The 23,883-nt window shown below is 42.4% G+C and overlaps 1 protein-coding gene across 1 annotated transcript in view; it reads left to right on the plus strand.

Moving 5' to 3' along the window:
* nek7 (NIMA-related kinase 7) overlaps nt 1–22,091 on the plus strand; it is a 42,415-nt gene extending 20,324 nt beyond the window's left edge. Inside the window, exons 7-9 of the mRNA XM_070961638.1 lie at nt 9,274–9,368; nt 18,992–19,105; nt 21,846–22,091. Of these exons, the coding sequence (XP_070817739.1) occupies nt 9,274–9,368; nt 18,992–19,105; nt 21,846–21,956 (320 nt within the window). The 3' untranslated portion in view covers nt 21,957–22,091. The remainder of the gene's footprint in view (nt 1–9,273; nt 9,369–18,991; nt 19,106–21,845) is intronic.
* The last annotated feature ends 1,792 nt before the right edge of the window (nt 22,092–23,883 follow it).

The raw sequence follows: 23,883 nt of genomic DNA on the forward strand, positions 1-23,883 counted from the left end.
AAAATGTTCAGTTATTGGACTGTTGCTCTTACAATAAGTTTTTCAATGTAAGAGTCTTTGCTAAATGCTTAAATTATAATTGTCATGTGCAGGGCTCTCATTTAAGATGGCTAAAATCCAGGCTTTTCTGTCTTGCAAATGAAACCATGTGAATACCCCATAAAATCTTGCTGGTAGCAAAACTTCTTAGTCTTACCCACCGCTGTTTGAGAAGGACTCGCTCACTTGTTGATGATTCTCACTGTAGATCAATAAGATAGTTTTGCTTAAGCTGAAGCTCTGTCATCATTGTGGCTTTTCTGGGTAGGGACCACACTCCTGATTACCCAGAACCACTCACTCAGCCCTCCAAATAAATAATAAATAAAGTAAAAACAACTGGAACTATGGTGCCACTGAAAGCTGAACTCTACCTAACAAAAGAGCTGTGTGCCAGATGGGAGAGTTTGGAAGGTACCACAGATTTCTTCTCTCTGTTCCTGAGAATGCATGTGCTTTCCATTGTCGGCCATAGAGAAAATGAGACGGAGCTCGGTTAGCAAGGGACAGACCGAGAGGAGAGTGGTCTGGGTTCGATTAACACTGGAGTCAGAGCTGGGGACCGAGGCTGGGGATGGATGCTGTATAAACACTTACAGACATAAACACTTTGCTACCATCTTAAAGTTGTATTCCGTGCCACACAAGACCTTTTCCCACTCCTATTAAAATGTTTTATTTGTTCCCTCTTTCAGGTATGCTAATGTTGCTTTGATTTTCTGATTCGGTATGTGTGTGTATGTGTGTGTGTTTCTGCATGTGTGCTTGTGTGGGTACTTGCATTGACTTTACAGCACTTTAAGAAGCAGAGGAGGCTTATCCCAGAGAGAACAGTGTGGAAGTACTTTGTCCAGCTCTGCAGTGCGCTCGAACACATGCACTCCCGAAGAGTCATGCACAGAGGTAGCGCTGATGCACACACATACTGAACATTAACGTACACTCACACACACATTTGGCTCATTTGTTCATTATAAGAAAATCTGTAGAATCCTGGATGAGAGCCACCATGAATGTTTTGAAAAGGTCTTAAAGAACTAATGCAAAGTACATACTAGTTGAGACTTGTGCAAATGCTGCAACTCCTCAAGTATCATTTTTCAGGCCCTAGTAATGTTGTGGCGTGTTAAAAGGAAGCATAAAACCAATGGTGACTTATCCAGAGAATGAAGTTTGAACAAACCACAGATACAATTAATTATGTGAGTAAGAGAAACAAACTCTTACATTTGCCTTTGAAAACACATTTTCTTCACATTTGAAAAAAAAACTTTCTTATGATCTAGCTTGCATTTGTTTGTTTCATTTATTTCAGTGGTGTGTGAACCTGCAGAGACTTTAAATGACTTTGAAATGCTGAATCCTATGCAGTCACCAGCCCCGGACAAAGTCAGGAAGACGTTTCACTTGAACTGATCCTTTCTGTCATGAAGTCAGAGTAGTGTATGGATGTTAGAGGAGGAAGCCTTGATATTGAGTGGCACACTTTCCTGTTCCACCAACAAAAATAATGCATGTTTGATCATGTTTGACAATGTTTTAAACATCCCAGGAGAGGTGTGCATCTGCCCTCTTTCAACGTGACTGCCATGAGAATCAGAGAGAGAGAGTCGAGTCCCATTGTCCAGTGGATGCTTGGCCTTAACAGAAGACTCATAAACCTCAAGATAAAATGAGAGGTGGTCCTGAATGTACCAAAAACATGGATGATTACTAAAACAGTCTTTGCCTGCAACTGCATTTCAATACAACAGGAGCAAAGCTTGTTGAGTTGTTGGCTGTGATGGATTATCTGTCTCAAAGAAGTTTTGAAGTCTCTGCAAGTTAATCTTTAATAGCATACTAAACAGAACTGCAACCAATCGATGTCTGGAAGGTGAGAAATCGTCTTCAGAAGTTGCTGTATACTGTGACTTTCCTGCCTTCCATTTCCTAGTTAACAGAATAAAATGTACGATACTTGTAGTAAGTCCTTAAAAAACTGGAAAAAGGGAACATTAAGACTGACTTAATTTTCTCCAGTGTGGACGACCTTATTGCATATGACAGAAGGATTAAGTGTAGGTGTTAAAGAACACATAGACCAGAGAACACAGTGTTTATGGGCACACATGCTTTCAGTAGGGCCCACTCAAATCAATTCCTGGATTCATGTGTTTAGGCTGCTGCACGCGCACGCACGCACGCACGCACACACACACACACACACACACACACACACACACACACGCACACACACACACACACACACACACACACACACACACACACACACACACACACACACACTCAGCTACAGGTGGTGTACTTCCGTTGGACTGACTCTGATTAGGGCACAGGGACACTAATGAACCCATAGCTGTGGGCTTTAATGACCACTTAGCAGAGACCGCCTATTCAAAAGCCGCTTACAATTATATTGGAGCAGTAAATTTCAAAGGCTGATCCGTGTCACATTAATATTACTTTAGAAAAAGCAGCAGAAACGGTTACTAGCACCCACATTAACTGAAATGAATATTTTCAATAATACACTTCATGCATGTGTGTGTACATACAGGTGTGGTTTCTGAACAAAGACCAAATCTCCTCTCCTCTCCTCTCCTCTCCTCTCCTCTCCTCTCCTCTCCTCTCCTCTCCTCTCCTCTCCTCTCCTCTCCTCTCCTCTCCTCTCCAGATATCAAGCCAGCCAATGTATTCATCACAGCTACAGGAGTAGTGAAACTAGGAGACTTGGGACTGGGACGATTCTTCAGCTCCAAAACAACCGCCGCTCACTCGCTAGGTAATTTACAACGGTCTGTGCATATGTTGATGCACACATTCAAACACACACTCTTCACTTATGAACACACAAATGCACATGCAGACACTTAGACGCAGCAGCTCCCAGTATCACCCCATGTTGGATATGTTTCATGAGGCATTTTGTGCCCAGAGCCATGTGTCACACAGTCATGCTGCCTGGCCGTGGCTGTGCCCAGCCCCTTCATAGGCCACTTAGCCACTTCCTGTTGCCTTGACCTTTAAACCTAACACAGATGAAGAATGAGCAGAGGCCTTCGACACCCAGCTCTGATTGTGACTGTGTGCCATAAAACAAGCCAGTCAACTTTACAATCAGGGTTATTGTTGGCATTGATGGGTGTGTTTGTCACCTGCAGGAAATAAAATCATACAACATTATCTTTTTGTTTAAGTAAGTGTGAATTGTAGCCCAAAAACTGCCAAAATAAATAAGATGTGTACATGGGGCTTAGTTTGGGAAAATAGTGCCAAAGCTGAGACTGTACAAACAGACAAACACAATGGTGCTGCATGTTTTAATGCATTCTTTTAACATATAAGGTGTTTAATGACTGTGGGCTTTGCTCTGTAAATCTTTAGGAGCCAAGTCTGTAACTTTAAGAAGAGAGTGAAACAGCATTTAAGTGATTATTGATTTCCACAGGAATAGACATAGACATTTGTACCTCTTCAAAGTTTGTCCTAAAACCTGGAGTTTTAATACAAATACATACAGACTCATGTGCAGTACACACATCAACCTCAGCTCAAGGGTGTGTCCTTGTGTTTAAAACATAAGCGTACCTATTAACGATTTGTTAACAGTCTGTTCCTCGCAGCCTTCATCACTGTATCCTATTGTCAAAGTCTCTGCACCTTTTTCTTGTGTGGCATCACAGTGCTAACACTGCAAAGTCAAGAAAAAGGTGGGGCACGATGGATTTATTATTATGAACTGAAAATATTAGAAATCACTCTGTAAAAACAATAAAACCTTTCCAGAAGCAATTGCATCTGTGCTATCAGAAAATAATGCATTCTGCCCGTTTTTATGGAAGGGATTTTAGGATCATATGTACAAGTGATTTACTGTTAAAGACATTAAATTAAGACGTCGTTGAAGGCACAGTTTCAAACCACCAGCATGTCTTGACATATGAAGACAGGACATCCACAAGATTGAGCTTGATAACAGCGTCAGTGAAAAATGCCTCCTTACAAGCATATTTATATCTATGCATATATTTTTATATTTCTATGTTCTCTTAAGCTTAAAGATGTAAAAAAAAAAAACCATGTTGCTGGACAGTCGAACTGTTGAGAAATTATTAGATATTTTGTATTCGTAGTGTTGAAATTAATCTCACGAGCAGTGCACTTAAGCAGCTGAATGTCCAGGATTACACAGTAAAATGTGCATCAGATCAGTGTAGTGGAGATGGTGACACTGGTTTCATCCCCTCAGCAATTTCAGCTGCTTCATGATGGAAAATGTAGAAAAACACATTCCATGGACAAATATAAACGCTGTCATTCTCACTGCCTCACTTCCCTATGTCAAACTGTTGTTACCACAAACAGCGTGCTATTCTCAGCCCCTGTACAGCAGCAGCAGCCCAGCCTTTGAGAAAGTGTGAACCACATGATCGACTCAACAGAAGCCCTATCAACTAAGCAGCCGGCAGTGCCAGCAGAGTCTGTGATTGCTCATGAAATGTTGAGTCCACAGCACCCTCTTTAGGCTGACAGAGGATAGGCAGCTCTACAAGCAGAGGGTCAACTGGAATACCCTTGTCATTAATCTGAAGCAGTTTATAACACTGGTCCCCACAAATAAGCATGTGAAGTATGCTTATGATACTTTGAATGATTCATACCACATTTCTTGTGGTTTGATTCAAATAGCAGATCTCCTTTCTGTCCTCCTTTATCTCCTATCTGTTTCTCCTGCTGGTGTTTCTCTAACTTGTTCTCACTTCCCCTTCCCTCTCTCTCCCGCTCTTGTGCCTTGACTTTTAGCCGGAGAGAAAGCTGTAGATTGAGGAGAAGGGGAGAGAGAAGGTGTGAGAGTTGGAGAATGGAAGACAGTACAGAGAGAGAGAGAGAGAGAGAGAGAGAGAGAGAGAGAGAGAGAGAGAGAGAGAGAGAGAGAGAGAGAGAGAGAGAGAGAGAGAGAGAGAGAGAGAGAGAGAAAGCAATGTCAGTAAAAGAAAGGAGCATAAGAAATGGAAGAATGGGTGACAAAGGAACAGAAAAAGAAAGGTAGAATGTGCTGGTTACGAGAGAAGAGAATTTGACAGAGTGACAGAAAAAAGAGGAGAAAAAAGAAAGCAGAGGGAAAGAAAAAAGTTAGGAGCGGGAGAAAGAAAGAGGAGAGAATATGACAATGTGACAGAAAAAAAATGAAGGAAAAAAAAAGGAAGCAAGAGTGAGAGAGGGATAGAAAGAGTGTGAGGAGAACTGTGTGCGTGTGTGCGTGCAATCGCGTGCCAGCGTGGGTCTGTAATGAGCCCAGCCACCCAGCTGAACAGCAGAGCAGGGTGGTGGAGATGAGATGGAGGTCCAGGCATACAGCCTGTCAGCTCCCAGGCTTTCAACTCAGCAGCTCAGCAGCCTGCAGTCACACACACGCAGTTTTTTTTGTCTCTTGCACACTCTTGCACACACTGAGAGACACTCAGACTCTTTGTCTCCTATATAGGGACGCATGTGCATATCCATATGGGCTTGAATATATGCACACACACATTCAGAGGCAAATTGTCATACATGTTCACATAGATTTTGCAGCATGTATGCAGCCCAACAGGCATGCACTCATTGACACATATGCAGTCACACTGTGGGATATGAGATGAACAAGAAAACACGCAAGCATGCAAAAGACACACACTAAGCACTTTTCAGTGGTGAGGATGGGTACACAGGGCAAGAGTTGGATTAAAGAGAAACACATCAAAAGAACGGTATTAACTGGAAAGTTGATGCAATCATGAGAGGAATGAGACACTAGCCAATTGGCAGTAATAAGTAGTATAATATACCTGCAATTAACACCTGTAATGAGAGAGGTGTTAACGATGAGTACTGGGGGAAAGGAGGAAAAGGAAAGAAGAGAGGAGGGGGAGAACAAGAAACAGAATGACTTCAGGGAGGCTGATGTTGGAAATAATTGTGACAATTTCAACATGTATATAAAGACTTGGTTATCTTATAAAGGCAAGTAGGCAAGTCGCGAAACAGAGAGGGGTAGGCGGAGAGCCAAATGGGGGGCGAGGGCTGAGTAGGACATGTAGAAAACCAAGAAAAACATAATTGGAATATAAGAGGATCCAGAGAATGCCTTCTGACTTTAAGATTAGGTCTACTGTGACTGTGCTGCTGCCTACAACTTGCCTGCAACTTATTTGTTAAAACACAGTGGAGCAGAACCTTCCAAACTCCCGCCCTGGGTATGAGTTTGAGATTGTCGCAGACGTTTGCTCGCCTTCCAAAATACAGAAATTTAAAACCGCTAATAGAGCACAGATTAGAAAAGGCTCACATCATTAATGGTGACTCCCCGTGAAATGCATCACAGTGTTTAAATGGTTTTGAAGAGCTGTACTTTTAGATAAAAATAAATAAATTGCAACTGTACAATTACTTTTTTTTCACCAATAATAAAAATAATAATAAACAGTACTTAATTTAACAGTACATTCAACAGGGGCTTAGACGTGCGTGTTTTTTTTTTTATACTGGGTGGCATCTCACCTCCTATACAACAACAATTACCCTGTTTCGCAGAGAATACAGTGTTGTCACAGCCATTCACAATAATAGAAATCAATCCCAACATGACTTTCAATTTATTTGCATGAATAAGTAATGTGGCCTTAATTTAGCATGCTGAAGGAGCCCGAGCCCAGCACTGCTGCCTTTTTTAATGCAACTATTAGCATAAGAGAGGCTGATTCTTTTTAATCAACTAATAATGAATGTTAGAGGAGCTTGTTCAGACCGCGCCATGAGACCTCGCAGCTCTCTCTCTCTCTCTCTCTCTCTCTCTCTCTCCTCTCTCTCCTCTCTCTCTCTCTCTCTCTCACACACACACACACACACACACACACACACAAACCACAAAACCAACCTGATGACCAATTAAAAAAGCAATCCCCAGTCCCCTGTTTATTCTTCCTATTGCTCTCTCTTGCTTCTCCTCTGCTGTGCAGATGCTGATTATTTTTCGAATGACAGGTAACACTTCATTATTCAAAACCGCACATTTAAGATATAAGTGTGTTTCCTCAACCCAATTAGATCTGCACCAAAATTATAAGTGCTAGCTTTCATTTCCCTTCCCATAGACTTCAAATATCATAACTCCCTCTGTAATAGTGTCATTAATTGCAATTACATTTGTTGTGTTTCCTCCAACCTGTTAATGTGCAGAATGGCTCTGGAGAGAGAGAGAGAGAGAGAGAGAGAGAGAGAGAGAGAGAGAGAGAGAGAGAGAGAGAGAGAGAGAGATGAGAGAGAGAGAGAGAGAGAGAGAGAGGAGAGAGAGAGAGAGAGAGAGAGAGATGAGAGAGAGAGAGAGAGAGAGAGAGAGAGTGTGTGGGTGCAGTTACGGCTTTTTCCTAACATTTTCCTACGCTGACTTTCTTCCTAAACTCTTTCCACTTGAGAGCTGTTCTCACCTGCCCAAATCTCTTGTTTGTAATCTCTACCAGTTAACTAACCCTAATCCTCTATAAAAACTCTTCTTCATTGCTCTTTCTAATCCACATTTTGTGTGTAGGCTAGGGGCGTCTGTCTGGGTTTGGGTTATTAAAAAACTATCCCCTTTTAGAAATTCTCCTAGATTTTCTTTCTGTAAAGAGATAAAGAAGAAAAAAAATGAAATTACATTGAATTCAGCTTTTACATTTACGTTTATTCCTCTGGCGGAGGCTTTTGTCCAAAACAACATACAAATGAGAAACAACAGCTTTTTTAACTTCATTTTTATGGAACCTCACAGCTATGAGAGATTTTCATAGTTTTCCCTTTTGGCCCGTGGTGTCAAGTACTGTTTAAGATTTAATTCCACCAATTACTCTACAAGCCTCTTTCATAAATGTGTACACCCTCAGCTCTAGAGGAAAGAAGCCAAATGAGCAGCTGTCTTGTTTGATTGGACGGAAAACCTGAGAACATTGGGCCCGCTGCATTTCTAACAAGTAGGAAAGAGTTTTAAGTCATAAACAGTGGAAAAAATAAAACGATACAATCTTAGGTGATCTATCTCATGCTGTAATCAGACTTGGAAGTCAGTTAATGCCACTTAAACTGTTGAAATATAAGGAACTTAATTAATAATCCAAATCAAACAGCTTAATAATTAGTATGGACTGTAGGGAGAATGCAAGAAGATGTTGATAATCTTAACACGTCAAGCACAAGCTCTCTAGTGTAGCCTACCCATATTGTCTTGTGCAGCAATGCCACTGATGGATGTTATACACCAACTTAGCAGAGCCTGTCTAGCTGTCATCTTCATATTTCAGTAAGCCGCCATTCACTTTTGCTTGAGAGGATGTGGACTGAGCAGAGTCTGAGAGTTGCTCAGCACTGGTTAGAGGGCTGGTAAAATTTCCATCCTTTAACCATATGTGATTAATATAAAACCTCTGCTGGATGTGCTTGATAGGTTTTTACATGGGAAATCACAGCAAACAGAAAGCAAATGAAAAAAGCAGCCAGTTGGATTCAGCTAAGAAAGCAGCAAATATCCAAAGTTTCCCTGCAGTGTGTTATGGATGTGATGTTGAGCTGTGGTTCCTCTTCGTGTCCAGTTGGGTGAAGGTCTGATTCTCTGGAGCTCTGCCAGTCGCCGTGGCAGTTTGGGATTCTTGAGTTTCCAAACCAGAACCAGAAACGGGCCAACTTTTAAGGCTCCACCGCTGCTCCCTGGGCGTATTCTCTGACTACTGTTTCAGATCATTACCGAGCCCCAGTAATCAAAACTGATTTATGTATATTTTGTGTGTGCAAGTGTGTCTGCTGTACATATGTATGCAACGTTTTGGTACTTGTACAATTGCATGCACTGTATGGGTGTGCATGATGATATCTAACCTTATTAAATATAATCTTTCTTGAGCTTACTTAGGCAATGCACCTCAGTGTCTCCTGCTGCTTTTCTTTTTTTTTTAAACCCTTGCTGAACTATAGTAAATATCCCAGCCTCTAAATGTGTCACAGTTTGAGATAACACCTCCATTCCTCAACTGCTTTCCTGCTCTGTGTGAGCCGTGTCAGTGATGTTGATGAACTAGGTGAAGCATGGGTTTGCAATGCAAAATGTTAAAGCTCACTCTCTATTTGTCCCCTTCTCCTTCTCTACCTCTGTCTATCTCTTTCTGTCCTTTTCTCGTGCTCCCTCCCTCCCCTCTCCCTCCTCCCCTTCTCTCTGTGTTCCAGTGGGTACTCCTTACTACATGTCACCGGAGAGGATACATGAAAACGGATACAACTTCAAATCTGACATCTGGTCGCTAGGATGCCTGCTCTACGAGGTAAACTATGGGAATATGTGCACACACTGTCACCTTGCAGCCGACTGTAGGAGTGACATGTGAACACATTGGCTCAGACACACATAAACAAACAAACCATCCTCAATCCCACGTATAAAAGCGAACTGGGGCAAAATATATTCAAATACATTCACCACCTGCACTTTTGCCACATGGTTAAACTGTGTTTACATTCACCTCCACTGCAAGTCATTATGTGCAGAATAAAAAATGCACATGCTCTTATAGTAATGAGTTATTCAAATGGTATGTCTCAATTCTGTACCTCCTGTTCCTTCCCTCTTTCACCCTGGCATGGATGAGCTGAGGCCATAAGACTCGTTGACTTACAGTTCTTTCGCTGGGGAACCTGCTAAACGTTGAAAAGCTGGGGAGTGAAGGGAACTGACATGACCATGTGTTTTAGATAAGGCCGCCTAGTGACACTGACTAGTTTGATTAGTCGGGAGCCACACACCACACGGCTCTGCTGCAGACCACACTGAGTGGAAACAAGCCCGGGAGGAGGGAATAAAGAGGAAGGAGTTAGGAGCAGAACAATGATAGACATGGATGATAGCAGTCAATCTGATGTTTCACCTTGTCAACCTTCACATGCACTGAATACACACACACACACACACACACACACACACACACACACACACACACGCATTTTCAGAGACACACTGTCGGCCAAGGAAACACCCACATTTTCTCCCCCCCTCTCTCTCTTAACTCCCCTGAGTTGCTGATCACTTGGGCTGCATTTCAACGCACCAGTGACTACACCTTCTCTGCAGCGCCTCAGGCATAGAGGTGGAGAATGCGCAAGGAAGAAGTTTTAGCTCAGCTTGCAGGTCACGGTTGCTCAGAGACCACAGTCCTTCATGCTAATTAGTTCCCCACAATGCACTGCGGCAATGCACGGCTGTGGTTGGATGAAAGCGGTGGGTGCTGTAGGTCACATTCTGTTTTTGTACTTTTTATATGTGTGGTGTATGTGTGTTTTTTTTACATGGAGTATGCTGCTTGTACTGTTAATAAAACCCAGATTGCTCTAATTTATATTACTGCAGTTGCATAGTTTTGCAGGTATCGTGATTGTGTAACCACACCGGTTTTGTTTAATTAAGCTCACTTTGTTGTGGTTAATTTTGTAAGGATGAGTTTGGTGTAAGTTTTTCTGTTTAGGTTTACTTGAAACAAACAAAAAAAAAGAATAATTGTAGTTATAGAGTCTATGTGCTGTGCAACTCGATTTCTTGTGATTTTTTTTTTTATGTTGTGTTGAGGAAGCTGTTCATTTTGAAATTGTCATAGTGTGTGTACCCATACATTTGTACCCTCAGCATTGATTGTTTTCACAGTTTCAGATGGGGCACAGTTCACAGATCTTATATGACTTCAACCCTTAGGACAGCTGCCAGGGGTCACAGTCACAGCCTGGACTTAGCACTGAGAATGGAGATAGAGAAAAGGGGGAGAGCCAGAGAGCAAAAGTGGAAAGGTAAAGGGAGACTTGTTGCTCCCCGAGGAGGTCAGGAGGCAGGGAATAAAGATGTAAGGTGAAAAAGTCTAAGAAGATATATATATATATTTTTATATATAGGAACAATATAGGATGCCAAAGAATGCAGTGGAAGTCTTTAGAGAGAAAGAAAAGAAGAGGAGATAGAAGGTTAGAGAGAGAGAAAGAGCAAAGGGGAAGAAGTGGAAGGGGAAAATAACAAATAGTGAGAGCAGGGTTATAGATTTCTGGAGAGAAGAAAAAGATGGGGGGTATTCATTCAGAGAGAAAGTACTGTCGGTACAAGAGCAGAGACAGAACTCCAGCCATCAGGTCAAGGTGAGTCATGCAGGGGGGCCTGTGGAGATAAAGATTTTACAACCTTATTGTTACCAGAGCAGTGCTCACCACGCCATGCATATTCTCTTTGAAGAGTAGACCCTTGCTTTCCACTCTTCTTGGTAAGAGGGGCTCCACAGTGCATTCACTGTCAGGAAACTTACCTCCCTCTCTCTCTCTCCCTCCCTCCCTCCCTCTCTCTCTCTCTCTCTCTCTCTCTCTCTCTCTCTCTCTCTCTCTCGCGCTCCCTCCCTCTCTCCCCCTCTCCCCCTCCCTCCCTCCCTCTCTCTCTCTCTCTCTCTCTCTCTCTCTCTCTCTCCCTCTCTCTCTTCTCTCTCTCTCTCTCTCTCTCTCTCTCTCTCTCTCTCTCTCTCTCACAAAACTCTCCTGCATTCCTCTTTACTCTATTTTCCTCCTCTCTGCTATGTTCCCCTCCGTATGCCTCCCCTTTTCCTCACTTAACCTTCAGGCATAAGGAATTCACATAGAAATCCACGCCTGATCCCTTTGGTACTCATTGATTTCACTCTGAACATACAGTAGGCGCCGAGGATTGTGCTGGTATATGTTTTTGTGTGTGTGTCCATCAATGTGTGCGTGTGTGTGTGTGTGTATCTCAGGGAGTTTGGTTCCTTATGTGTGAAACAGCTCCATTTGAGAGAGCCTGCCTTTTTCATTCCTGTGCCTGGGGGTTGGGTTAGGGTCCGAAGGGTCCGTCCATCAATACCTGGTCATTGTGTCTGCGTCTGTCTTTATCTCCCATTCTGTTTGATCCCTTTCTCCTCGTGTCCATTCTCATTACATCACCTGACCCTGACCTGTGCCTCTCACCCAAAGCCCCTACGCCGTGGTAAACAGGGATGCTGCAGTCGCCGGGATTGTCTCCCAGGGTGACCAGGAGGGTGAGGAGGGGGTTTAGTCACACGCCAGTCGATGAGGTTGCGGTCTCCCAGTGCTCTCTCCTCTTGCTCACAGTCAAAACCGCCTCATATTCACCGTTAGTAACTCTCTCCCTCTTGCTCAGCGAGTTCTGTGTAAAAGAGATGCATTTTATGCACACTGTAGGTCTCCAGCTTGTGCGGATGTTTTGTGGTTTGTATAAAGGTTAGCAGAGGGGGAGAATATCTTGAAAAGACTTACTGGAATGTGTCTCCTTCCTGTAGGAGCTCAGCCATCCATACCTCTGACTGTGCCCATGTCTCATGCCTCCTGCCTCATTCCTCTCCCTCCCCTCTTGTTTTGCTGTTGGTTTTATGAGGCTCAAAAATGCTGGGGTCTCTGCAGCTGGCGTTTGCATGTGATGACTTGGCCCTGTGGCTAGCTCTCTATATGTTTTTGAAAATGGGAGTGGGGTTGTTGTTAACAAAGCCTGCTGCCTGTGGATAGCCGTGGTGTCCTTTCATCTGTTTCATACAGCATGTGTAGTTTTTGATACATGTTCTTTCTACTAGTGTCAGTATCAGGTTGTCCCAAATCTAGCAAACTGTCTGTCCCATTTGTGTACAATACGTGTTTTTACTCGTCCTCTGTACATTCGATAATCCGTATCCTGTCTTATGCCTTCCTTCTTGCCCTATGCAAACTCTGCCTTCAGCTTAAAACATGAAAAACATTTGGGAACAGAACCTTCAATTCAGTTGTACCTTTGTGAGCCCACTGCATGGCCGTGTTTTGAAACTATAATTAAAGGAGTAGTTTGACATTTTGGGAGGTACACTTATTTGCTTTCTTGCTGAGAGTTAGATGTGAAGACCAAAACCCCTCTTGTTTATGCCCATTAAATGTGAAGGTTAAGAGTCCTTGGAAAACCACAAATTGTTGTTTTTCATTTTCGTCAGTTTTTGCACAGCTTACACAAACAAGAGGTAACGTGTTGAGCTTTAGAGGTGCTGGTGGGGGGACTGTGTTATCTCTAGGTTAGAAGTTTCCACCTGTGTCCAGTTTTTGTGCTGAGCTACCAGGCTGCTGGCGATAGCTTCAAATTAAATGGACAGACATGATAGTGGTGTTGACTTTCTCCAACTCTCAGCAAGAAAACAAAAAAGTGCATATTCAAAAATGCTGAACTATTCCTTTAAACTCCCCAATTCAGATATAGTTGAGCTGCAGTGAGATGGGAGCACATCATCTATCAGTTTTCCTCAAAAGTTCAGCCCACTGGAACAATCTGGCACTTTTAATTCATCTGTCCATTCTTCATCTTAGCTTTCTTTCTTCCTTCTTCTCTTTTTAGTGTGTTGAAATAGAGAAGTGACGACTCCACTGGGTGTAGGTATATTTTTAATGACTGTCCCTACACTGTGACTTATTGCCTTGATTAATATATCATCATAAAACCACATAAAGGACCAATGAGCACATAAAAAAGTCATGCTTTCCTCACTTGTGCGGCGTGTGAATGAGAGAGAGAGAGAGAGTTTGTGTGAGAGAATATATACAAAATATGCATCTATTTTGCATGTCGTGTGTGTGATAACATTTAGTTGTTTATTTTGATGTAGCATGCACCTGTACGTAATTGTGTATGTGTTTGTAAATGAGTAAGTGAGAACTTGTGAGAAGCCCTTCGGTCCCAGGCTGTAAGGGCTCCTGGGATAAAGGGGGTGGAGGGAGAAGACGGGAGCCTCTCTCAGCTCCTTTTAATTGGCGTACAGGGATAGAGGCTGGAGAGAGAGGGAGCAGGATCAGTGTTAATTAAGCTGGAAGGCCCCATCCAGACCTTTTACACGGGCAGGGATGCTGGCTTTACATGCCTGGGCTGGGCAGAGCACAGCCTGGCCAGCTGAAGAAGAACCAAGAAACAAAGGAGTGTGTGTGTGTGTGTGTGTGTGTGTGTGTGTGTGTGTGTGTGTGTGTGTGTGTGTGTGCGTGTGCGTGTGCGTGTGCGTGTGCGTGTGCGTGTGCGTGTGTGTGTGGGAGGTTGTTCTGCCACCAGCACCTCACACCCCTTAGACAGACAGCAGGCATGCGTGTGCATTGTATGTCTTTCGAATATCAATGAGCCATACACACACACACACACACACACACACACACACACACAGTCTCACACTCACACCGGGCCTCAGAGGTCAGAGAGTGAGTCAATCATCTAACCCATTGCGACGACACAGTCTGAAAAAAAGGCGTAAGTGTGTGTGTTTGTGTGTGTGTGTGTGTGCGCATGTGTGTGTGTGTGTGTGTGTGTGTGTGTGTGTGCTGAGAGCAGGGGGCCGGCAGCTGTCAGGGGCTAGGAGCAGCAGGCACTAATGAAGCAGATGAATAGTGCAAAAACTCCCAAATACAAACAGGACAGTTGACATTTTTCATCTGTCAAAAGCAGAAGATGCATGAAAATACGATGGGGTCTTGTTTAACCCTTTGCCTCCTGGTGTCTGAGGCTGCTGGCTTTTCTTCTCTTTCTCGGTTTGTTTCCGTCTCGTTCTCTTTTTTCTCTGGCTTACTGAGGCATAGATAGTTCTGGGAAGCCCATGCCCATCCACACTACCTGTTATATAGCACTAAAAGGTGTACATACAGTATATTTGTTCTAAAGCAATGAAGAGTGTTTCCCACGCACTCATTTCCAAGTCCTTGAAGGAAGCATTTCCTCCCAGTCGTCAGCATTTTGTGTGCACACATGGGCACTCCAGACCATCTCCATATCTTTTTGAAATAAAGCCAGCTGAGTCCCTCTGGCACTGCCCTCTAGTTTTCTACTTCTGTTTCTTGGTTAGAAAGTGATTTAGTTTTGGAAATAAAAGTGCAAGATGTCCATTGACCTTTGTGGTTAATGTCTAATGATAAAACCAAACGTTTTCTGACCTCACTGGAGTGGAGATGTATTTATAGGCTGCTACGAAATTACCTGGACATCATCTGTATGTCTTGATGTGCTTTTTAATGTTAGAAATAGAACCAGTGGGAAAGTCCTGTAGTTTATTTCATGTTATTAGTGACACACTGCAGTTGATGGTTTTATTTTAAAGTTGGTTTGTATGTGGTTTTAGGGTGTGCCGCTGTAATTTTTAATATGATTAAAAAAACCTCAAATCAGGTAATGGCAGCATTGCGAATTGTAGACGTAATGGCGTCATATCGTTACACACAGCAACAACAAGCATGGCTGAAAGTGAAAGAAATATTGCTACCGGCTCCTCGGTTGAGTAGTTAGTTTCAAAAAGGGGAGCAATTTCAGTATTGTGGAAGTGGTTTGGTTACTAAAGATCAGATGCACAGTAATATGTAAGAAGTGCAAGAAGACTGTGACAACAAAAGGGGGCAAATGACAAACTTATTTCATCATCTCAAGCAGAAGCACCCAGCTGAGTACGAGGACAGACAAAAATCCTGAGAGGAGATCTCAACAGCTCACGTGATTTCTAAACCACCAACTACACTGGCTCAGTGTAGCATTGCCAAATCTTGAAAATAATATCCTACACCATGTTGTTGAATTACACTTATCAGCTTGACCTACATTTCATTTTCAATCAATGAAAATGACATTCTGTGGTTCCAATCGTTGCAGATGTCCCAGACATTATGTTATTTGATTATGGACCATATTTTCCAATGTTTTTGTGTCCAAGTGACTAATGGGGGCAACTTTTTTCAAACTGGTCCAGTATTGAGCGAGAGCGCTGCAGCTGGCAGTCACGAAACAGGCTGCAATGTAATCCCTCTAGGCGTTTGCACGCCGTCATTGTACATCCTCTGAAAGTATTTGTTTTTGCACTGACAGGCTCAGATTGTTATTCTGTGTGTCTGACAACATTATGGAAAGGATCCCTACAGAGATAGACCTTTTTTGTGAAAGACTGAGATCCTTTTTATTTAACCAGAAGCAGCTGTTATATCACTCTTGCCAAAGCCACCAGACTCCATTCACAGAAACAGGAATTTTATCATCGTAAAAACACACTTCATTCAGACAGAAACAAAATAAAACTCACTGAAAACTTCTTGGTTCATCTTTCCACTGTTCCACCACCATCTCTGGTTTGGTCAAAGTAAACCTTTAATTCACTGAATTGAAGAGAAGTGGACATCAGAGGAGCAGCAGGGAAAGCAGCGTGTAGTGCTGGAATATTTTGACTTGTCACTCAAATTATTTTCACCTGACATTATGACTAGAGAGACTTAAATATGTTGGACTTCAACAGATTTTCCTCATAGAAAAATGGCAATCACTAGACAACAGAAGCAGAAACTGGTTTTGTGCCTCCTTTTCTTTCTAAGAGTACACTGCATTGATTTGAGTGATTGATTAAGAGGCGGATGAAAGTGTGATGGTAAATGATGTCCAGAGGAGAGGTGGCCCACTGAGATTCTGCCATCATTGTGACTTCCCACTGGAAGCTGTGACAGAGACTCTGTCAAAATCTGCCCGATGGGGAACAGGAACTTTTCTGTCTCTGCGACATCAATGTGTGACACATCTTTCATTGAACACTGAAATGAAGAAGCTGCCTACAAGTTGGTGATGTGCTTGGAACTTTTTGGGCAATGTCAAAGGGCTGCATTCCTAGCTTCGTGCAACAAAGAGAGGCAGTTTCCACTTTGACGTATCTTAGTAGTAGTAGCTGTCGTGACTTTACAGCTGTCAAAGGGGCCAGATAACGAGTTTCAACTCTGTAAGCAGTAGCCTAAAAAGGTCCAATGAGTTTGTTTCTGCAGATAAGATAAGATAAGATAAGAAAACCATTTGTGAGGGAATGCTGAGAAATCACCTGGTGTCTGTCGATCCTGTAAAAATGTTCATGTACTCCATGCCTGTCCTCACAGCAACTAAAAGACAGATTCTGTTGTTCTGTCTCTTTCTCCTCTATAGTCTTATTTACACACGCACAGCCTGAAGTCCAAAGAAGTTGGGACGCGGTGGAAAAATGTAATAGAAATGAAGCAGAATGCGTCATTTACTAACAAACGTTTTTCCAAAGTGTTCCTGAGCTCATGTGTTAATATCCTTTATACAATCATGTGTTCACAAAGTGGTGAACCCCGCTCCATCCTCGCTTATGAATGACTGAGCCTTTCCAGGATGCTCCTTTCATACCCATGATACTATCACCTGTTACCAGTGAACCTGTTTACCTGTGGAATGTTCCAAACAGGTGTTTCTGGAGCATTCCACATCTTTCCCAGTCTTTAGCTGCTCCCCTGCTTTATTTGTTCTTCAGGATATCTTAACTTTTTTGGAGTCTCCAGTGTGTCTCATGTTGTGGAAGGTGACATATTTCACACTAACCTGCAGTATTCTGTATGGAATGATTCCACTTGGATCCATATGTAGACACCTTGTTCTCATTGTTCTTTCACTCTACCAATTAACAGGTTGTCAAACACATACGTACATACTCCAATAATAATGTGACACCTGAAAAACTAATGATGTGTAACAAAATTTCATCTGCGCACTATGATAAACTTGTGGAGTTGTTTCCATCTTACCTTTTTATAGCACTAGATACTCCTTGTTCTCATTTTGTCACCATGTCTGCTATCATTTATTACATCCAGAGCTTAAAAACATTTATCAAGCTCACATTCAAGTTGGAAATGCCCCACATTACTGAAACAATCCTGCACATAAAGCGTGTGAGAGAAACAGATCTGTGTGCAATGACTGTACTTTCACACTGGTCCAGAAGAGACTTCCTCTCTTCCTTAAGTCACTGATGTACAGCAACATTTCAAGGTGCAGGTGCAGGGCTTGAAACTGGAATGTGGATTTTCACATACAGTGTGTGCATGTGTGCGTGCATGTATATATGTTTGTACTGATACTGTATCACTTACAGCAACCAGCGTCTTCCCATGTAAATAAATACAAGTCAACAAGATCCAACAATTCCAAGCAGCTAATCATCATCAACACTGACAGCTGTTCCAACCGTGTTTATTTATCATTGCTTATGCAATTTGGCCCAACACATAAGCCCAACATAATATTTATTTTGAAAACAAAAAAACATAAGAAAAAACAGTAAAAAAAAAAAAGAAAAAAGGAATTTAAGTGTGCTTGTTATGAAGCAGACGTCGCCTCGTGTATGCACATTTAGAGGAGGTGATTGGTTCAGTCACTAAGCCTGGCAAGAATGACATGCTATATTTTCTATTCTTAGAAAGGCAGGGGGGATTCTTCACCGATTTCCACCCAGCAAAAGTCTCCTTATCCTTTCCACTCTTCCATGGCATTCCCATCTGCCTCTCCTCTGCTCTGCTTGCCTGCATTTGTTTTCCAGAGGATCCAGTTTCCTCGCTGCTCCAGCAAACTGAAAAATTCTCTCCTCTCACATGCCTGCACCCCTCTCCTCACATTCTGCTCTTCCCTTTCTCAACTCTACATTTCCTCTCATTCTCATCACTGAGTTTTCGAAGCAGTGCAGCAGAAAGCGCCAGCAAAATAGAGGAAAACACATAAGCTAAGAGAAGCTCTCTTGGATTTCTCTGTTTTTGGTTCACTTGAAGAGACCTCTGCTCATTCCACTACAAAAAACAGAAAGAAGTGTGTACTGATATGATATGCACACAAAACTTAAGACATATTGACTTTTTTGTCTCTCACACTGAAGCCCTTCCTGCTTTATTCAGTCAGTCATATACATCTATACCAGTAAACGGTGCAGGTGGTATTTTTAATATACAGTACAGTGTCTTCTGTGTAGCCCTTGTTGAAATTTTGACTGGGTTTTTAGGTTTTTACTTGGCGCTCTCTCACCCTTTCCTCTTCTCTTCTCCCCCTTTCTCTCTCCATTTCTTCTGCCTGTTTCCTCATATCTTTATATTTCAGATGGCAGCCCTACAGAGTCCGTTCTATGGGGATAAGATGAACCTTTACTCCCTTTGTAAGAAGATAGAACAGTGTGACTACCCCCCTCTTCCCTCAGATCACTACTCAGAGGAGGTAAGTAATATGTCAGTTGCCTTTTTACTCCTGTGGAAAGAAGGTATGAACCTGCTCAGTGTTTTAAAAGGACTCACGATAGTCTGGACTCCTGATCCTCTTTAAAAGAAAATCCTTTATAGTTTTAAAGTGAACTACTGTTTTAAGCAGTCATGGCTGGTTTCTCTCTCTCTCTCTCTCTCTCTCTCTCTCTCTCTCTCTCTCTCTCTCTCTCTCTGCCAGTTTGCTGATTTTGACTTGTGTTGACTATTAAAGTTATTTTTTCATATGAAAGTGAAATCTACCCTACTGTCTGAGCTGCAGTACGGTATGATTTTGCTCTGTGATCAAAAGAGCGGCCGTGATTTTAGCCATTTGAAAATTAAATGCACATATCAAAAGCATCTGGCCATGCTACAAAGTGGGGTGAAACTAAATGGGCTTGAGTGTCATGTTTCCCTAACTAAATGTTAAATCATCTGCTGTAATTCTGCGTGGACTTACCCATGCACAAAAATGTAATGCAGTCAGGCTGCGGTTAAAGATCTCCTTATTGCTGATTGCTGGAGACGTGTGTATGAATGCGCGTGTCTTTGTGTTTGCGTGCCTTCTTTTTGTGGGTGGCATTTTTTTCTGATTCCTGTCTTTTTCTCTTAAATGTACAGTATTAAGTCAGATGTACACACATGCAGAAACTCAGACACTGACTCATAGGCGCACATGCACACGCACTGAGGGTTTAAGATCTGTTGAGCAGAGACTGTGCTTTGTTTTGGACGCACTAAAGCTTTGTCGTGCTTGATAGTTAACATTACGACAAAGTTTCCTTGCAAAGCAGAAGGTCCGTCTTACTGCTTAACAGTCATAAGGCAAGAGAGGTCCGCTTGTGTGTGATCTGTTTCAACCAACATACCAGTTTTTGCATGTCAGCCCTTATGCTACAAATGACCTTAGAGAACAGCTACTTACATTATCGATTAATACATCCAATACTTGCTGATTAATTGACAAGTTGTTTAGTCTATGAAATTTCAGAAAACAGTGAAAAATGGGCAGTTTCTAGTTCAAGTCTACAGCCTGTGGTGATGTCTTCACTTTTCTCAAATTAACAGTCCAAAACCTAAACATATTCAAATCACAGTCATCACAATCATCTAAATGACATATGCTTTACATATCAGCAAACCTTTTACAAACCATGCTGCTGTGTTCGCAGTTTCACTGTATTTCTGATGGATGTTAACAAAAAATGCAAAGCATACATGTTATATACTTAAGGAGCTAAAGCCTGGAACTGGTCAGTGTAATCCTTAAAACAAAAAACGTACTCCACCTGTTATTTTGTTTATCTCCGTGCCTTCCATTCTACTACTACTATCGCTACTACTGCTACATACTACTACTCAATCTGCATACAGAAGACCACAGTGGCTGAGTTTACGTGGCTGTCCTTATTCATGTGTCTCTAGTCGAGTAGTAAACCCTGAGAGAGGCTTTTATTATGCTGTGGTATTTACTTCATTAGGTTGATAAAGGCTAATTGCGAGGTGTCTCAAGCCTCTGTGTGTGTGTGTGTGTGTGTGTGTGTGTGTGTGTGTGTGTGTGTGTGTGTGTGTGTGTGTGTGTGTGTGTGTGTGTGTTTTATGTGCGGGAGCAATTGTGCAATTGTATATTTTGTTACAAGAGCTCCCTCTCCGCACATACACACACATACACACACACCACAGTGAGCTTCTGCGTTGCCCCACATGTCACCCCCATCCAGGAGAAAGGGAGACAAAGCGAAAGAGAGAGGGAATGATAGAGCGAGAGACAGGGCGATGGAGAGATGGAGATGAGGGGGGTGCCTGCAGCGCCTGTCTGGATGTAAACAATGCTCCTGAAGGATCGGCAGCAAACTGTCAGCTGCTCATCTTTGTTGTGTCATTTAACCATCTCCGTCTATGCTTCCCCCCCACGCCTCCCTTCACTAACTCCTATCCCCCTCTGCGCCCCCCTCCACCTGACACCCCCCCTCTCCCCCCACCCCACTCGCCATGCAAAGAAGCGCATGAATATTTTACATATCTGCATCCCCCCCATCTCTATTCTGTGGGGCTAATTCTCAGACTGTCTGAATTTGCATCTTTCTCTCACTTCTTCTCTCACTCATACACACACACACACACACACATATAAACACAGCGGCTGACGAGAAGTCGTCCAAGTCGGTGCCACGCAACAGCGGCCAGGAAGTCGGCAGACGGTTACCATAGCGACCTTGCGTCGATGTTATTTTTTTTCTTTCCTCTCCATCTTTTATTCTCTTCCTTTTTTTTAATGATGGCGGTGGCTGTTCCGCCTGCGAGCCTGTCTATCTATCTGCTCCAATCAGCCGCTTCGCTCGGCTTCAAGTGTAAGTGCTGTCTCCGGATGGCAATAGAGTGGCAGCAGTGTGTGCATGCAGGTGGGTGTGTGTGCCTGTGTGTGCATGCGAGTGTGTGGTGTGTGTGGTATGTGTGGGCTCAGGTAAAAGTGGATTCAGCAGACCAAAAAGCGATTAGTGCGCTAAGCCAGCCTCACATCTTTGTCTCAGCTCGATTGCCGTATTATTGTTATTATGGAAGAGCTCATTATGGGATGTGCAGGTCCCTGTTAGCAGAGGTTTGTTCATTTCTGAAGCTGCACTTTTAAAATGTCCAGTATGGTCTCATCGAAGTGTCATTGACTGTATTGTGTCTCTCTTTACCTCCCAACCAACACCCCCTGTCCTTCTCACCAGCTGAGGAACTTGGTAGATATGTGCATCAACCCTGACCCGGAGAAGAGGCCGGACATCACCTACGTGTACGACATTGCCAAACACATGCAGAACATGACACAGGGCAGCTAAGCCCCGAGTTACTCACACTATAGCTTGCAGAACTCCTCCCCACTTCCCTCCTTGCTCTTCATGCTGGACTCGTACACATCTATCAGCATTTATACAATAACTAACTCCAGAGTTTAGCTCCTTGTGATAAGTAGTACTTGTAACGGATTTGTATTTTCAAGGTGATGGTGCAGTCTATAACATGACTTACACCCAAACCTTTTCTGCCCAAGGATAAAGATTATAGAGATTCTGCTTTTTTTGTCAGATCGACCTCCCATTCCTTAGACTTCAATAATATTACAGCACTGAAAATCAATGTATTGTAACTCACTGATGTGTTTGTATGGCTTTAAAATGCATGTCCTCTGTATTTTCATGTAGTGAAGTGAAGCAGCTTCAGCAGCTGCTTTGAGCAGATGCTATTTAAAGCAGATATACTGGAAAATTGTAAAATTAGTTAAAAATGGCAAAGTGTTACTTATTACCTATCCCTAAAACATTTAATGCATATATCCTGAAAAATGAGCATGTTGGTGGTCAGCGAATGGCACAGAAAAGACCATGAAAACGTTGAGAACAATAGTTAAACTGGAGTGAAGCGATTTTTACTCAATAGCAGCAAAACAGAGACGTAATAGAGTGTTACTGATGGTTGAAGCGTTGTTGTGTTGCACTTTGTACCCTGGTACTGGAAGGCTGGCAGGGTGATCATCTCTAATGAATGTATTAGGAAAGGAAGGATCATTTAGAGGGTAGATGAGAGACATGCTGGGGGGAGAACATGAGCAAATGTCTCCACAACACTTTGAATGTAAGTCATTTTGACACCTATGTATTGTCTTTGAAAAATTCAGAATGTCTCTTGTTTTTTACAGCCTAGAAGGAGCTGCAGAAGCTGTAACAAGAGCAGTTTTATGTCTGCTGTTTACCTTAGTCGCTGACACCAAAACATTTCCTCCTTGGTTCAACTTAAGCAAAGTGTACTGCTATTACATATTGTGAGGTTTTTTTAGAGCCAGTAAAGTCACAATGAAGACATGAAATCGAGATACATAGTTCTCATCATGGTCCAGTGGATGCATTTGACCCACCAGAACGGTAGTCTATGTGGACAAAAAGTTGGGATTGTTAATGTTGCAGTGTAAGTTTGCAGTGTAGTTGTCTTGTTAAGTAACAAATATGTTGAAGAGATAGCAGATCCTTGCCTTGTGTAGCCGTCCACGTTCTAAGTAAATCAGTGTAACTACCTAACTTACGTCCTCAGCTGAGATACCAAAGAGAGAAGTCAGAGAGAGAGCAGTTTATATAAAAGGATTATGAAAAGTATATCAAAGACTTGTACTGAAAAAACACAAAAAACACCGATGGGACTCATTTTGTTTTACTGTACATAGCGAAGAAGTTCCTTTAGTTTTAATACTGGAGGGTTTTAGTGACCCTTCATTTGCAGGATATATTCTTTTTACCGTGAATAGGTTTACACCAGTGGGTCACAGACGACCAGCGCTGACTACCACTGGTTTACATAATAACAATGATGCCACATGAAAGGTATAGTAAGTAAACAATGATCGCTTACGCTTTATTTCAGTGTCTTATAAATTCTCTTTATACATTATCAAATAGCCTGCTAACCATTCATTCAAGTTATTGTACGTGTACGCCCATGTTTCTCATATTTTTTAAAGATCATTCAATAACATGTTTTATATACAAAATCAAAGCTTATAGGTGCAAGAAAATGTAAGTTATTTTGTTCAACAGAATATTTTGATAGTGTGTTGATGGTAGTCGTTTGTCAGAGACTTGCAAATACAGTGTTTGCAGTTTTTGTTTGCGGTTGTACGCCTCGTCCTTATCGTTGTTCCTTTCTATAGCTGTTCTCTGTCACTGCAGTAAAATAGTTTACGTTTTTGTGATTTTTTTTATCGACTTCACTCACAGT

This window comes from Chaetodon trifascialis, chromosome 4 (genome assembly GCF_039877785.1).
Source record: "Chaetodon trifascialis isolate fChaTrf1 chromosome 4, fChaTrf1.hap1, whole genome shotgun sequence".
NCBI lineage: Eukaryota > Metazoa > Chordata > Actinopteri > Chaetodontiformes > Chaetodontidae > Chaetodon > Chaetodon trifascialis.